Below are 18,021 nucleotides of genomic sequence, written 5' to 3' on the forward strand. Positions count from 1 at the left end.
CATTAGAGAAGAGGGATTCCTGGTTTTCCAATGAGATGAACTGTACTTACTTCTAGCCCTGGAAATCTTGAGATGTCTTATATTTAAAACTGTGATTTATACATGGGAAAACAATTTTAAATAATGTATGTATGGAATATAAATTACCTAAAATAACTGTCCATTATTATTTTAAAGTGGGAAATCTTCCCTTTTCCATTGTATAAATCTCCCACTTCTTGTCCTAATTGCTTTATATATAAATTCCCAGTTTTGTAGAGTATGAGCAGTCAGTGTTCCACTTATACCAATGTTTATATTACAAACTAGTCTGATAAAATAGCAGCCCACCCAGACTTTGGATATGTTATAATTTAATACAAAATGCAAGAACTTGAAATAAACTTCTGCCAGGTTGGGGTGAGAGTGGGGGGGGGAGTGGGGGGGTGGAAGAAGGGTATGCAAGACAGCAAGGAGCCACAGCAGGCAACATCAAAGCTAAATGCTTCTCTTTAATTTCACACTTTGAGGGTACCTACAGACTAAAGTAGAACTTCCAAGGAGTCCTATGTCATTCAATGCTGGTCACAGCATTTTGATTTAAATTGTGCTTAGGGTTGTTTCCCACACTACCACCCTTAATTTTTTTTTATTAAAAGGACACAAGTAATTTAAAGTGCAGTTTTGCAGTGAACAATAACTAAGTAAAAATAGCATCTTCTTATTCAACAGATCCATTTTCTGTATACATTTTCACAATCAGATCTGCCCTCTAGGGACAAATACATTTGTACTGCTTTTTACTCCTTCTAGTGCTACAGAGCTCAGTTAACACGGCTGAGAGAGAATTGACTGGATGGATTCTGTTATTCCTTGTGCATCATCACTAGAATTGCTTACTGAGTTCTAATCAGTTATGCCTGCACAACCCAGTTGCATAGGTGTAACAGAGGGCCTAATTTGACCCAGAGAACCTTTATTATTTCTTGAATTAGCAGGGAGGGAACATTTCTGTCAGCTGAACATCTTTAAAGCTAGAAATGATGGATAGCACATAAAGAGCTCCACAAAATGAAATTTAGACAGTAGCTGTTCAAACTGTGCCAACATTAGGCAATTTTTTCAAAATGTTAAAATCAGAAGAAATATTTTTTTTTCGTTTGAACACTAATAGGATCTAAACATTTCCTTGCAGTTTACTGCCTGAAGATTCAACATTGTACTGGACAACTGAAACTGACTAGTCTCATTTCCATTCTACACGCTGAGAAAAAAGCTAAAAGTAAACAATGTAAGAGGTGAAAATAAAAATTACATTTTTAAACGTCCGTTTAGTTAAGTAAGCTGGCTAGTAGCAACAAGTAACTGCTTCTCAACGTGTTTTATCTTTTTGGTGACCCTTTAAAGGCAACACCAAGGGCGCCTCCAAATCCAAAGGTCGGTTCAGGGGGGCTTCAAAAATGCGTGTGGTTACAGTGAGACGCGCTGGGTAAGGTCATGCCATTTATTGGACCAACTTCTGTTGGTGAGAGAGCCATGCAGTGGACATAGTATTTGCTCTGCCCTGAGAGAGGGTGGAGATGAGGCCGGGGAGCTGCCGGCGCCACCCCACGGCTGCTCTCTGGGGGATGGGTTTGGAGCCTGCCACGGGAGGGGGGGATGTCAGCAGGTACTGTGGGGGTAGCCCCGCGTTAGGCTTGCGGCCAATAGCGCGGTGTCTTCTTGCGGACTAAAATGGTTGGCTTTGTCTTCTTCCGCTCGAAGCCTCACTTCAGCAGGTGGTATCCCTCCGCGTCTCCCCCCCCGAGCTCCGATCAGATGTTCGGCTGCCCCATGCGATGTCCGTTCAACTGTCAGGGTAACCGCCACATAACAGGCGAGACGCCGTGGAAAGGCGGCGGCTCTGGGCCAGGACCCCGCAGGAAGGAGGAGGAGAGGCGCTTGGGAAGTAGTTCCGGCGCGGAGCCGGAGAAGGGAAGCTACTGCCGCGCCGCCGCCGGGTGAGTAAAGGCGGCGCGAGACAGGGGGCATCGCCGGTGGGTCGCGCTGCTGCAGCTCCTGCTCCTCCAGCTCCCTGCGCGCGGCGGGCACTGCGGGCGGCAGCGACTCCTCCCAGGGGCGGGGCGACTGCACTCGCGTTTCCTCCTTCGGCGCCATTTTGTAGCGCAGGGAATCCGCAAATAAAGAGCGGGCGGCAGCGCGGGGTGGGGGAGGCGGCGACCGCGGAGGCCCCGGGTCTGGGCGCTGAGGCGGGTGCGGAAGGTGCCGCCCTTGATGTGACGGGCCAGGCCCGGGCAGTCGGTGCGCGGGGACAGCGAGGCCTCCGCGCCGCAAGCGGGAGGTGAGTGACCGAGCGGCCTCTCCCTCTGCCAGGGTGCCGCCGCCTCCTCCTCCTTCTCCTCCGCGCGGGATGTGGCCGCTGGAGCGGGGGCGGTGGGCACCAGGGTGTCCCCGCCCTGCTGCTCTTGGGGCTGGGGGCTCCGAGCCCGGCGGCTCCGGCCGTTACCTACGGGAGCAGGGGCAGCAGCACCTAGAGCCATTTTGTGTGAGGCGCAGGCGAGAGCCTGGCTGGGTGCGTGAGTCACGGCCCGGCCCCGGGAGCGTCCATTGTCCCCACCCGCCGGCTGGGGAGGCCCCGTTTTCTCTTATAGGCTGCGGCGAAAGCGGTCAGGAAGGGGCGGGCGGAGCCCGGGCGGGATTAGGAGCCGTTCGGGGGCCCTGCCCCCCTTCCACCGGCAATGAGCCGTGTCCCCGCCGCAGGGAGAGGCCTGTGCGCTCCGCTGTCAAATGGCCCGTCTTGCTGCGGGGGCGCCGGCGGGGGCACGGAACCGTTTCCAAGGCCTGTTCAGCGTGGCGGCAGGGTTCGCTGGCCACACGTAGAGGCGCAGCTCACTTGCGGTCCCGGCCTGCGGAGGCTGATGCACATGCTTAGCTTTACGCACTGTGCGTGGGTTCCGGGAAGGCAGCGGGACTAGTCACCGTGCCTAAAGTTAAGTATGTGAAGAAATCTTTGCAGATCCGGGGCCTTGTTTTGTATTCGTTTGTTTGTTTTTTGGAGACACTGATACCTGTAGTGGTGGTTTCTACACAAACTGTAACATAAAAATTAGCTGCCAGGTATTTAAAAAAAAAAAAAAAAGCCCGTAAAGCAATGTTTTAACTAAAACAATTGTAATTAACTGCATAATTTTATGTCTGTATCTTTTATATTCCTTAAAATATTACAGTACTGATGACATAATATTGTAAAGTGGCCTGTAAGATAAAATAGAACATGATGATCCTCCGGCATGAGCCTTTTAGTTCATGTGTCAAATATGGCACAGTAACAGCTGCTATAATCGGCTTATAAGAAGTTTTAAGAATTTCCATAGAAATTTAAATAAAAACCTATCCTGTGTTCCAACTATCTGTGTTAATGTGTTACAAATAGGTGAAATATTAATGTATCTTGATATTACTGAGAGGAAAAGTAAAAGGCTGGAAACTTGACAAGCTACCATTTGTCTCCAGAATGAATTTTTGGGTTAAGATGTACATTTTCGTATGATAGCGAATAAATTATGCCATATATAAACACTGAATTTGTGTTTATGTCAATAGGACATATTGAAGATTATTCTTTAAAAGAATTTTCATTGTTTGTTTGTTCTTGTAGAAAATGGCATATTGTCATGCTCTTACAGAAAGTTACAGTCACCTTAGCAGTGAGGTTGAATGTTCTTTCAGTTGAGAGCCAATTGAGGGGAGGCATCTTTAGCTATTGTACAGTATTTAAAGTTGCTTATTCTTTGTGCTTTGCTTTTAAACAAAATAACTTATTTTTTAGTAAACATAGTCTATGTACTGTGGTCAGTGTCTTGGAGATGGTGGTCCATTAGCATGTTTTCTTACCCATCTTACTATTGGAATGTTAATGGCAATTAAAATAATAAAAATTGATAAAATAACAAACAAGACCCCTTAGGCCTTGAACTTGCAGAAAATTAAGAATGCAATAACTTTACACATTGAGTAAGAGTACCTCATGCTTACGTGTTTATAGGATTGTTGCTTTACAGATTTATTTATTTATTTCCCCCCATATCCAGGTACATATAGTGACAAAACAATAAGCAATTTAGAACAGCCAGTCAATATTCAAAGACCTAAAACAAATTTAGGTTGGCTTCTGACACTCCTTCATGCTGCTGTAGAGGTGCCAGTAGTTTTGAGGAATTACTTAATGCATCTCAAAATGTTGACTACTGGGGTGCTGCTATCAATCTGCTCTGTATATCTAAACCTCTCAAGTTTAAATTGCTAAGTTACTGTGAAGTATTGCTGATGCAGAAAGTCTTCCATGTTTCAGTAATAGGGTGAAATATATATATATATATATATAATATGTGTACAAAGAAACTATTAAGAGAAAGTTAGCTATTTAGGTTGCAAAGTCAACCTCTAAGTTAAGAAATGCCGGATGTACAGTTGCTCATGCAACATGAATTCAGCCCCTTTTGCATCCATCCTGTGCACTGAATAATATTAGCTCAGGGAGTAAGGGGGGGGGAAATACACATGATCAGATTAAAGGTTATATTATTATGCATACACACAAGGGGGGAGAATTAAGATTGCACAGGAAATTTAAATCTGGTATTTCCCAATGTTTGAGCCACATGGTTTTGCAACCTAAATAATTGTTTTAATGTAGACTTTTAATATAGTTTTGTAGTTCTTAAAGGAAAAAGTGTTAACATGATGCATATAGCATCATTGGCATGCATCATTATTCATAGAGCAGCATGGTTTGAACTCTGATCCTTCATTGCCTCAGGACTCTTACTACAGTAGTTGGCAGCAGGAGAAACAACTTGGTTGATTAGCTGCTGGTAGCTTTTGCTGGGGTGGAGGTGGCCTGGCTTGGCTCTGATCGGTACGTTGCCCCTATAGCAGAGGTGGGCTACATCCTGCCCTTGAGCTCCCAGCCAGGGAGGCTAGCCCCCGGACCCTCCCCCACAGCCCCGCGGGCAGCACTCTGAGCGGCGCATCTGGCTCCGGCTGAGCGGCACAGCTGCCAGACATGCTGCTCTGAGCAGCATGGTAAGGGGACCGGGGGGTTGGATAAGGGGCAGAAGGAGGTTCCAGGGGGCAGTCAGTGGACGGGAGGGTTGGATGGGGTGGAGGTTCTGGGGTGTGGTGGTCAAGGGATGGGGAACGGGGGGGTTGGATAGGTGTGGGAGTCCTGGGGGGGCCTGTCAGGGGGCAGGGGTGTGGATAGGGGGTGGGGTCCTGGGGGAGTGGTTAGGGTTGGGAAGGGGGTGATCAGGGGACAAGGAGCAGGGAGGGGAGTTTGGATGGGTCGGGGGTTCTGAGGGGGGCAGTCAGGGGATGGAGGGTGGGGGGGGGGCAGGCTGTTTGGGGAGGCACAGCCTTCCTACCTGGCTCTCCATACAATTTTGCTACCCCGCTGTAGCCCAAGGGCCAAAAAGTTTGCCCACCGCTGCCCTAAAGCCTTGTGCTTGGTCCAGAGAGAGATGGTTGTGGGAATGGAGCCCAGCTGTGCTTCCACCACTGCTTTTGCAGCTCCAAGGTGTATCTGCTACTGCAGCTTTGGCACAGCAACTAGGACCTGTTTTAGAATGTTCATGTTTTGTTGGTTTGGCATGCTGCTAAGATTTTCGTGAGGCAAACAAGTAGCGTATGGGAAAGAGTTGTCTAACAGATTGTAACTTCTCATGCATTTCATGAGACAAGCAAAAGGCACATCCCTATCCCCAAGGCTTTTGCCTTGCTGAATTTCAGACATGCCAAACAATGCAGGTGTGTTAGAATTAATTACAAAAATAAAAGAACAGGAGTACTTGAGGCACCTTAGAGACTAACAAATTTATTAGAGCATAAGCTTTCGTGGACTACAGCCCACTTCTTCGGATGCATATAGAGTGGAATAAATATTGAGGAGATATATATATACACACATACAGAAAGCATAGCCAAATGACAACTCTGTCCACATATCTATTCAAGTGACATCATCATAGGACCTAATCACATCAGCCATACCATCAGGGGCTCGTTCACCTGCACATCTACCAATGTGATATATGCCATCATGTGCCAGCAATGCACCTCTGCCATGTACATTGGCCAAACCGGACAGTCTCTATGCAAAAAAATTAATGGACACAAATCTGACATCAGGAATTATAATACTCAAAAACCAGTGGGAGAACACTTTAACCTGTCTGGTCATTCAATGTCAGACCTGCGGGTGGCTATATTACAACAGAAAAACTTCAAAAACAGACTCCAACGAGAGACTGCTGAGCTGGAATTGATATGCAAACTAGACACAGTCAACTCAGGATTGAATAAGGACTGGGAATGGCTGAACCATTACAAACATTGAATCTATCTCCCCTTGTAAGTATTCTCACACTTCTTATCAAACTGTCTGTACTGGGCTATCTTGATTATCACTTCAAAAGTTTTTTTTTTTTTCCTCTTAATTGGACTCTCAGAGTTGGTAAGACAACTCCCACCTGTTTATGCTCTCTGTATGTGTGTGTATATATATATCTCCTCAATATTTATTTCACTCTATATGCATCCGAAGAAGTGGGCTGTAGTCCATGAAAGCTTATGCTCTAATAAATGTGTTAGTCTCTAAGGTGCCACAAGTACTTCTGTTCTTTTTGCGGATACAGACTAACACGACTGCTACTCTGAAACCTTACGAAAATAAGTGAACCTTTTATAATGGAGTGGTAGGCAACCTAAACATAGGGGGCCACTATCAGTTCCATCCTATGATGTAGAGTAACTTGAGGTCTTTCTGGATGACCATACCTGGAGCAAAAGTGATTAGTAAAACCAAGATTGAGTATTTCCATTACAATTCCATTTTCAGTTGCTTAGCTCTTTCTAAAATTTTCATCTATTGAACTGAAATCTCAGAGCATGGTTTCTGCCCACAAATGGATAGTTTTAGAAAGTTTGATCAAAAAGGCTTTGGTGGCTTTTCAAAAGGGGGGAGGGATGCAGTGGCAAATGCTTCTCTTTTTAAAAGTTTGAATAGCAATATCTCCACTTGTTCCTAGGAAAAGTGTCTTTATTTAGCCAGGCAGAGAGGTTGAAAATTGCACTTTGTACATGCACTGTACTTCAGGTGCAACTTTTAAGTACTTTTTTCCATTGTTCTATGCATGGCTAACATAGCAGTGTGGTGTATGTACATTTATGGAGCCCTCTTTCATTGAGCGAGTTTAGCTTTGCACATCTGAAAACAGTACATCGCCACTGCAGTCTTTAAAAATATGAAAAATGTTAAGCCTTTGCCTTACTCGGTGCTCATCTAGAACGTTTTGCAGTGTCTAGCCTATATATTTGGTTTAAAAAAATAATTTAAAAACTACATCTAGGAGTATTATGCTTGCAAATGGTGAATAAAAATCAGTTTTAAAAAAAAATAAAAATAGATTTTTTTATTTAAATTAAGTACAGGCTTATTTAAAAAACCTGTTAAACATAAAATTTGAAATTGACCACCTATGTTAAGACCTAAACTTTCTGTAATCTATTAATCACTTAAATTAAATACAGAACAGAACATTAAGCAGCACATGTCAGGTTGTAAAGAAAATGAAACCACTGAGCTAGTGAAAGTCAATAGCTAAGCACCTGGAACCAGAGTTTGATGAAATGCTAAACCAACTTTTGACATCAGTAGCCTCGTCTGCAGAGAGAATATTCTGTTCATTTCAGTTTATTCAAATAGTTCAGTTTAATGACTAGCTCATTCAAAGTTAAGAAACCAATTGGGATTTGAAAAATACGTTTTCCTCTTCCAATCTATGCATAAAAAAGTAGGTGTGAGGATGAGATTATGATCTACTAGTTCTAAAATATTGAATGACATGGTGACTAGAAATGATCAGTTCACTAACTACATATAATCAGTTTTAAATGCAAAGCATGTTTTGATAAGTGTTAAATATAAAACAAATTTAAGAATTTTATTTAATGAAAAAAATTAAAATGCTCTTCATACATTTTGATTTTTGGATTTCTATCCAAAAAGAGCTTGACACATCACAAGAAAAATTAAGCACCTAGTAAATAAGAAATGCATTATTCACCATCTTCTAAACATACACTTATTCAAATTCTTAATGTTTACTTAAGTTAAGCTATATAATTGCTTAAATGTGTATGGATCATGTATCCTAGTTAGCAAAGTTCCAAATTTAGCATAAAGGCAGTATTTAGTTGCAAAACAACATGTTTTAATAGGTTGATTCTCCTTGACTGGTAACTTTCTTTAGGAAAATAACTGAAGTACAAATGCAAAACATGATTAAAATCAATGACTTAAATCAAGGTTTCCTGCTTGTCAATGTAAATCATGATTAAAATCAGTGATTTTTAATCAATCCACCCTGCTTGCAAACTAGATAATGCCAAAGTTAAGGTTTGCTGCTTGTGTGTATACATCATGGTCTTAAGATAGTTTCTCAAATTCTATATTACTACATTTTGTAATGCAAGGTATTTCAGAAGATTGGAGGGCTGTGCTGGATACTTGTATATCTTGTATGTTAATGACTTTTGAGGACTCTGTTGTTTGGCACTTCAGTGATTAAAAAATGCCACATCTGTTTAAGGTGTGGAAGTGTATACTGTAATTCAAGAAAGTGTAATCTAACCTAATTTAATTACTGTATTGTGACACATGCATAATGGAGCAGAATTTAGGCTGTGCAGGCACCCTAAACTTTGGTAATAACCATGCAACCTCCAGTGTTCTAAGTTGCTGCAGTATACTTTCCATCCATCCAAAACTTTTTCTTATATCTGTACTCTTAAGAGAAGTCTCCAGCATTCATTGCAATCTTCACATCTCCTACAACACTGTCCGTAACACTCCCAAAGTTATTCACTTCCATCACCAATAGAAGCAAAAAGCAATATGCATCCCAGATTATCAAACTTTGATTCTAAGGCAAAACATTAATAGTGATCTCTGCAGTGTGAAAGTAGAATAACATTACATAGGTGTGGTCTGGGACATATATTCTTGATATGTGTCAGAGTTAAGGTTTATTTGGGAGTGTAGTTGGCCAAACGAGGCATTTGAACAACTGAAGAAACTCACATTAATTCCATTAAAAAATAAACTATTAGCTTCTGATAGCCACTGTGGAAAACTTGACGACAAACAGAAAATTCCTTCATGACCTTTTTCTTAAATGTTCTGACTGAAATTCTTTAAAAATACAGTATATTTCTGATGATCAGTGCAGATATTTTTGGCAGTTGTGTACCATAAATTCATTTTATTAGGAAGTGCACTTTCTGTATTTGAATTACATTTGTTCTTAAATAGTGTGGAATGGAGGGAGAGAAGAAGCTTCATGATGATTTTGCAAGGCTTAATTAAGTAGCTTGAAAATGTTCCACAAGGGTGTATGATAACTGATTACTTGTCCAAATAAAAAAAAAAAATTTGCTCATGGCAAGTGGGTGGATACAGTTTAAAAACTCAGTTTTTTGTAACTGATTACTCAAAAGAAGCATTTGCTCTTTGAAAGTTGAGGTTTAAAAAAAAAAACAAACCTAAACTTTCTCCTGTGAAACAAAACAAAAGGAAACTTATGGTTTTCTTTGTTGCTTTCTGGGAAAAAGGTAAATCTTTTAGAGCATTAGAAAAGGTGTGAGATTTAAGCTCTTAAACACTAAAATCAACAGAATTAAATCTGTATTATATTACAAATGCATGGACTATTTTTAAATTCATAACTGTATAAAACCACATTACTGGAACTGGATTAGTATTTTACTTATTTAAATTTATTTAAATTTGGATAGGTGTAACTTACCTATACATTTGACCACAGGACCACTTTCTTTTAAAGAAACAACCATTCGTTACTTTTGGGCCAGGTCTACGTTACGGACCTATATCGGTATAACTGCGTCGTTCAGGGGTGTGAAAAACCCACCCCGTGAGCGATGTAGTAATACCAACCTAAGCCCCTGCATAGACAGCGCCATGTTGGTATGGGGGATTAACTATGTTGATAGGAGAGGTCTCCCGTTGGCTTAGTGCGTCTTCATTGAAGTGCTACCGTGGTATAGCTGTGCTGATGCAGCATCTTAAGCATAGACTTACACTCAGAAAAGACGAAAAAGATTATTAAGGGCAAGTGTTCCTTATTGCTCATAACATGCTGATAAGTCTGGTCCTGAGGACAGCTAAGAAGGCTGTTGCTTCTACCTCTCTTAGATGGAAACTAACCATTGGTACCTGTGTGCGGGGGGGGGGGGGGGGGGGGGGGGGGGGGGGGAAAAAGAGAGAGAGAGTCAAAATCCAAGTTGCTCTCATAAGTTAGGCCTTTGCTAGGTGTGTTTTATCTATGTAGGTATACCAGTATACGACTCTGGCAGAGCTCTCCTGGTGTGGATTATAGTGGTAAAGATGCGTTCCATAGTTTATTCTCTGGGCTTGTCTACACAGCACGTTAGTGAGCACCAATGGGGATGTAAATTCTTGTGTGTAGCAGCGTGTTGTGAACTGTGCTGGTGCACTCTAAAAGTTCCCTAATTGGCGTTGCCATAGTACTGTTTGAAACTTAGTCTGTGTCAGCAAGGTTGCACACCGTGCGTGCGTGACATGCTGCTGCACATGAAAATTTACACACTCGTGTGCACTAATGCACTGTGTAAACAAGCCCTCTCTACTTGTATAGCTTGATCTACTGGGGAAAAGTAGCGTTTAGCCAGGTAGGGGTCATGTCTCAATACCCTGGACCAGTGGTTCTCAACCCATGGGCCGCTTACAGCCCAATCAGCGGACAGCTGCAGCCCATGTGACATCCTTGGGGCCATACAGGTAGTATATATAGTGTGTGGATACAGCCCACATAAAACCGAGAACTGTATTTTTGGCCCACAATGGTAAATAGGTTGAGAACTGCCTGGACTGACAGCTGTTTCAGCAAAAGTCTGTACTACAGACATAGCCACAGACTTTCATAATAGACTAGAGTCCATTTTAATGAATACCAGATTATAGGACAAACATGTTAACACTTCCAGTGTTATAATAAAATGCAAGATGAGGCAGTGTATCCTAATGATTAGAGAAACTGGGTGCCTTAGAGGTTCACCTTGGGCAAGTGATTTGATGACCCTCTTTCCTTAGCCATTCAACTCTAAAACTTTTAAAAGGCACATTATCTATGAGAACTGAACTGTGCACCTTAGATAGAAATTCATCTCAACAAGTTCCCTTTACTTCCCGCCCTCCACACTTAAAACGATAATACATACTAAAGAAACAAAAGTAAAATCAGATGAACATATTTTCTGGGAACCAAGCAATTTTTTTAGTAAAACTCTCCAGTATCTATTAGATCAGTCTTGCAAAACTAATGAAAACCTATTAGCCAAAATATGGTTGCTTTTTCTCTGAATCAGTAATATAATGGACAAGTTAATGATACTTACTGATGCAGTCTTGAAAAGTTTCCCTGGGAAAACAGAACTGTTGACTGTTGCACCATTATTCCCTTTTTATTAAACACTCTTGGGGAATGTTTCTGTTGCTGCCCTTAACTAGGGTCTTTGAGAACAGAATCTCAGTGTTTGGCAAAGGAGTTCTTGCACTCCACTTTACTTTGTTTAAAAAAAAAAAAAAAAAAAAACTGCTTCCAACTGCATAGCATCTTTCCTGCTCCACAAATGCTTTTCTGGTGTCTATACTTCTTTCCTTTCCATCTAAATCACAGCCGCTTTCTAGTTTTGAAGCTTTCAGAGGGAGGAGGGGATCAGTCTCTTTTTGTTGTTGTTTAAAAGACTTATTTGGCCTGTGGAAAGCTGGAGTGTCTCTCTCCCCTTTTCCCTGTCCCCCCAGGTTAGAATTGGTTAAAATTTCAACTTATTGTTAAAACTTGTCAAAAAAAAAATCATGGGAGGTACTGAGGTTATTTAATTTTGGAGTGTTGCAGAGAGGTTCGAGCATAACAGACTGGGGTATCCTAGTTAAATTGAAAAATTTAGTTTTGTTTTATCCTTCAACTGTGTGTGTGTTCGCTCATAAACTACTTCCCCTGAGTTGAGTCAGTGTGGAATTAGTGGCTTTTCTCCAGCAAATTGATTTGAAACCAAGGGAAGTCTATAATCCTTTTAAATCATCAGCCACTTTCCAAATAGGCTAAATGTTACTCAGGAGCTACTTCAGTGTTTCTCAAATGCAGCCACCAGGGGCTTTTCGTGCAGCCACCACCTCCTGGATGGTGATTGGGGTGGGAGGGAGGGGGACAAAATAGGGGCATTTCCTCTGGCGCTGTCAGCAGGGGTTGGGCCCTGACCCCATCTGGAGCCATAAACACCAGAGAAGCAGGCAAGCAGTGTGAGTACCCCACCTTCCTGGGGGTGGTAGGGCACAGGCTTCTGGCTTTCAGCTTCAGCGCTGGGAGGAAGGCAGTGGGCTCCATCCCCGGCTGCAGGGTTTCAGGCCTCGGCCACGTGGCAGCGGGTGCTGGCCCTGGGCCCACCCCTCCATCATCCCTGCTGTGATCTCCAGCCCTGCACTTCGGTGGCACAGCTGCAGGCCTCTGGTCCCCAGGCTCCAGCTGCAGGCTCACCCCCCTCCCCTCCATTGCCCCAGCCTCTGTTGCCTCCCTCGGACCCCCCTCCATTCCACCAAGCACCTGCTGCCTCCCTTGGCTCCTTATACATCTTCCCCCCACCCCCACATCATCTCTGTGCTGCCTCCCTACCCGCCTCCCCATCCAGAGCTTAATTTGTCTCCTGGCTTGCCAGGGCTGAGTAAGTCTGTTGTGAAAAGTGATATTTGTATCTTTGTTAATATCACTTGTAGCTGCCTCCTAGCTAGTTAGCAAGGCTGCTGCTGAGAAATGTTAACAAACATACACATATCATATTTCACAGAAGCAGACTAACTAGCAAGTCTTAAAAAGAAAAGGCAACCCCAAAAAAGCAAAAACAAACACCAAAAACCAAGAACATGCAAGGCACCTTATGTTTCTATTCTGTTGAGGTCCAGTAAATAGAAACTACATTAATTTTTATTACTGAGTCTGCAAAAAACCTACATAAATAAATTGCAGTGAATTGGATATTCATTTGACAATTTTTCCTAAAATTGTAATTAACTTTCGAAAAACAAATAAAGTGGCCACCAGCAAGAGTTGGTGGCTGCACTCTGAGGCCACCAAATTTTTTTTTGTGATTAAACCCTGTTTAACTAGATTGGCCTGTGACTGACTTACCATTGCAGTAGTCGACTGCCAAAGAAATTAATGTTGTGCATAAATGAAAATTTAAAAGACCTGAAACTGCTATCTTTGCTGTTTATGACCTTCTATTGAGCTCCTGTATTTCTTCTAAAACACTATAACCAACCAAAAAGTTTTAAGTAAGTGATCCTCTATTTTGGTGGTGGTTTTTCCATTGCCTCTTATGGTATTTGACCTTTGCCTATTAGGTTTTGTTATGCCTGTCATTACACCTGTTGCTATAAGGCATGACCCGTGTGAGAGAGAGAGAGAGAGAGAGACACACACAGACACTTCTGAGGACTTTGCGTTTCATAAATATTGGTAGCAGTACTACAGAATAAAGTTGCAAACTGTCTCACTAGGAGAGTAAACTGTGGATATGTATGGCGGAAATAAGAATTAACCTCCAGAGAATATTTTTCCAGTTATCACCAGGGTCAATAGCAAAATTATAGATGTTTGCTTAAATATGTAAGCGTCTTTGTAGAGTTTTCCTCCTACACTTGTGAAAATAGAAATGAGAATAAACACATAAGACAATTTTCAATTTTAACAGACCATTCTTTTGTTAGTCACAGTAAAAACAACATTAATACCAGTATCAATAGTATCACCAAAACAAAATGTTACTTGAATTCTACCTCCTGATGTTTGTGCTGGAAGAGTGACCAGCATGGTTATGGTGGCTTGTTGTCAAACAGATGTTGCGTACTTCAGCATCTGACCTCACTGATGGTTTTCTTTATATCAAGGCTGGGAATGCAAAGATGGGCTAACTTTCTGAACTCAGTAACTGGACCAAATCAGACTAATGTTTGTTTTTTCTTCCTCAGTTCACAATGACTAATGAAGAACCTCTCCCAAAGAAGGTAAGTTTGAAATTTTTTCACGTTTTTTTCCCCTTGTTTTGTTGGTAGCAGTGACAAACGGTTACATTGTTTGTTTTTTTACTTTGCAGGTTCGCCTTAGTGAAACAGACTTTAAGGTTTTGGGTAGAGATGAACTGATCCTAAGGTAAAGTAATAAATGGGTTTCTACTGTATAAACAAACATTTTTAAAATGGGACTTCTCTCAAATCCTAATAGGAAATGTACCACTCTGTCCAAACTGTTTTTCGTAAAGCACACCATGTAGCAATACTTGTAATTTGATAGCTGACAGTGGCCAAGATTTTCAAAGTGATTTGATGTTTTCGTGTCCAACTCGAAACATATTAAAAGGGTTTGATTTCTCATATTGCTGCTCTCCACCCTCTGAAAATCAGGCCTCTTTAAAGGTGTCTCAACTTAAATACCCAGAACTGAGGCACCTGAAATCACTAGTCACTCTTGAAAGCATTTGTCAGTATCTGTAAATGTCCTTAAAGTTATCAGGGTTTAAAAAAAAAAATCCATTTTAATTGTAAATAGCATATTAGTATTGGTGAGTAGGGAGAGTTAAGCAGCTAGAAACTATGTAATTTAAGCTTTTTATTTAAAAACAAATTTCTGTCAGTCTTCACACCCCATAAGGATTTCTTGAATGTGGATCAAATATAAACTGATGCAGTGCTGTCTTCCTGAGCTTGCATACATTTTCCTGTACCTCAGCTGCTTAATATTTTTCCCAAGTAGCAGCTGAGTGAAATTGGCAAAATTGATCCATTTCACTACTGCTATTGGGAGTTCTTTAGCCAGCACTGAAACAGATAATCTTGTTTTTTCTCTATTGTTATGGAAAGCTGTCTAGAACAAATACACTGAAACTGTTCAAAGGAGGGAACATCAAAATCTGACTGGAGAGAGCAGAAGAGACTGACTATATGGGGAAGAGAAAGAAGTCCCTTTCCCCAGCCATTAAGTGGGAGTATTTCAGATTGGTCAGGTGTTCTCAGATTCTGGTTAATAGGTTTTTGTAACTGTAAAAGTTGCAACAGTTTTAAGTTAAATCTGTTCACTTATCCCAGTGTCAGGCCCTGTGATGAGCACAATCTATCTGTAAACAAATTTAACTGTGAACGCAGTTGGGATTGTGTGTCAATACAGGGATGAACATTGGTTTAAGTAAATAGATTTAAAAAGCAATTTTAGTTAAATCATTGCAGATATGGTATGCAGATCAGCCCTAATGAAGGGATTGGAATACCCTCTCCCTTTCAAGCAGCTGGAAGTCGTAGGGTTGGGTTTTTCCACCAGGCTGTTACTGCTGCACCTTGCTGGTGACTGCACCCCACCACAACCACCTGGTGTATTGTATGGCCTTCATCCAGTGATTTATTTTTTTTTTCAAGCCAGTATCTCACTGTTAGATGGCAAATGACTTCAGAGTTGTCGTTGGACACAGGAATATGCATAAGTGGTGTCTCACAACCTTGAAGTTTGAATGTTTATATATGTTGGGACACCCTTCCCCCCCTTAAAATACTGGAATATTTATGGCAATATTTGTGTTTACATATCTCGTATGTAGGGATTGCATAGACTTACTTTTCTTGGTTATATATTTTGACAATTTAAAATGTTTCAGTATCTTCTGTGGTGTCTATGTGGGGAATCTTGCAGTCTATATATGTTGTGCACAGATAATCAGTGCGTTTGTGGGTAATGTTTTGCTGTTTTCGAATGGTCTAAAAGATCTACACATTAAGTAGACAAACTTCACATCCTGGCACTGGTTACATCAGTGAGTAAACAAATATTAACTTGAAGTTCAACAAATACGGTCTCTTTCCAACTTTTTAAAAACTGGTTATGTGAGTACTTTTTTTAAATAGATATAGCTACACCTAGGGGAACCCAAATTCATTATAGCTCTGCATGACTGCAGCTGCCGCCCCCCCCCTTCTTCTTCCACTTTATCCAGTAGCTAACTACTATAGGAATTACATCCCCTTGCTTATACAGACTGCTCAAGAAAAGACTATGGTTCCAACATTTATCATGGAATCCTGCCTTTAAATCCGCTTTGCTTGCCCCCACACGTCATTCCGAACACTGTTCCCACTCTACAAATAGCTTCTGTAGAGCATGTATGTAAACCACTTGTGACCTGCATGAGGCTGCAAATGTGCTGTTTCACAGCAATCACGTGTTTATTCATTCTCACTCCTTTTGACTGTTCTGTACTAAATATAACTGGTAAAAAGAGAAAATGAGAGAAACGTGAAGGTGAGCTACCAGAACAGACACAATTATAAAGGCTTCTGGGAATCTCATGGGCACACTGAACTGCAGCAGATTTTCATTTTTTTGGAATAGTATTTCTCTGCAGTGAACTTCCACTTATCTCCTGCACCCACTCCTTTCCTTCTAGTAATGTCATTTAGAGGTTTCAGATTTCTAACTTAAGCTTTTCAAAGATTGGAATTCTATTACAAGTCCCATTTCTAACAGCCTGTACTGATAAAACAAATGAGGAGAAGCTGTGATTAAAAAAAGAGGAGTGACTGACAGAGTGGAAAGCATATTAAGTAACTAGTCTGTAAAAATTTAATAGGGGGTAAATAATCCAGAAAATCAATTATGCTCTAATGTTCAAATGTAAACAAATATTTTAATCTTGTGAAGTGACAATTTATAAGATTCTACTTCTAGCAAGATTGTAAACTCATAACTTAAACGTGTGTTAACTTCAAATTCTAACAATCCCTTATTTCTCTCCTTGATCTTCCATTTTAACATCCCCACCCCCCGGAAAAGTTACTTTTTTTGCCAGCAGCTCAAAACAATCAAGATAACCCTTCCCCACAAATTGACAGATTTTTGTTTTGCAATCTACCATTTCACTAGCCCGGACTACATGGTTTTTAATAGCGATACACATATTAACTTTATTCTCCATCATGCTTGGAGCAAACAAATTGTGTGAATTGATATTTTTACAGTTTTGAAAGGCTGTGTCGGGATTGCCCAATTCTGTGGTAGAAATTTCAAACAGATAAAGGCTTATAACCCAGCTTGTGTGCCCAATACTTGTTTGCCCACTTTAAAGGGCACTAATACAATTGCCTATATTGTGTCATGAAAAGGGATGGTCTGCTTGACTCGTTCACAAATGTTTTTAAATTGAATTTAACAGACATATGAAATTGCACTTTTGTCACTGAAGGGCCTTTTTGAAGATGGATGGAATCCTTTGGGCTTCTGAGGATGAATTTTGTGTGTGTGTGGACAGAATTGTGTTAATGGTCTGTAGGATATTATGTTAACCTTTTATCTACTATTGATATAGTAGTTCCAAAACACCCCTTTCTTGACTTTATATTCACAGGTCACTGGTGTTCTAATTCACTTTACTAGTCATAAGTAATCTAGTTCACTTCCCTGTAGTAGTGGAAGGAGAGATTACTTACCTTGTACAGTAACTGGAGTATTTTTGAGGATATCCCTATAGATATTCCACCTCAGGTATGCGTGTGTCTTTGGGAGATTTTTTTTTTGTGGCAGTGTCTCTTTGGCATGTGCTCTAGACATCGTACCAAGGAGATACAGAACTGTTTGGGTGAAACACTCTTGGTTCCTTTTCTACCATAAAGTCCTGCAGAAGGAGGGTGGGTACTGGAGCAGCCATAGGGGGACCCATCTCTAAGAACTTAATGTACAAGGTAAGTAACCTCTCTTTCTTTGAGTAGTGTCCCTATTGGTGCTCCACTCAAGAGACTCCAGAGCAGCATTCCTGGAAAGAGGAGCAAGCTTCAGAGCTTGATTTAAAACTATAATAAGACTGCTGTGTCAACAGCAGCATCTGACTGCCTGGAGGTGTATACCAGAACAA

At 41.3% G+C, this 18,021-nt stretch overlaps 1 protein-coding gene across 3 annotated transcripts in view; it reads left to right on the forward strand.

Annotated features, from left to right (window-relative positions):
- Nucleotides 1-1,607: 1,607 nt before the first annotated feature.
- WTAP (WT1 associated protein) overlaps nt 1,608-18,021 on the forward strand; it is a 39,359-nt gene continuing 22,945 nt past the window's right edge. The window contains exons 1-3 of one of the 3 annotated variants that reach the window (XM_034765291.1): nt 1,608-1,979; nt 14,102-14,137; nt 14,227-14,282. In XM_034765291.1, coding sequence (XP_034621182.1) covers nt 14,108-14,137; nt 14,227-14,282 — 86 coding nt within the window. In that variant the 5' untranslated portion in view covers nt 1,608-1,979; nt 14,102-14,107. Of the gene's footprint in view, nt 1,980-2,107; nt 2,321-2,530; nt 2,552-14,101; nt 14,138-14,226; nt 14,283-18,021 lie in introns of those variants that run through there. The other 2 variants (XM_034765290.1, XR_004645082.1) reach the window with 2 other exon arrangements.

This window comes from Trachemys scripta, chromosome 3 (assembly GCF_013100865.1).
Source record: "Trachemys scripta elegans isolate TJP31775 chromosome 3, CAS_Tse_1.0, whole genome shotgun sequence".
Lineage (NCBI taxonomy): Eukaryota > Metazoa > Chordata > Testudines > Emydidae > Trachemys > Trachemys scripta.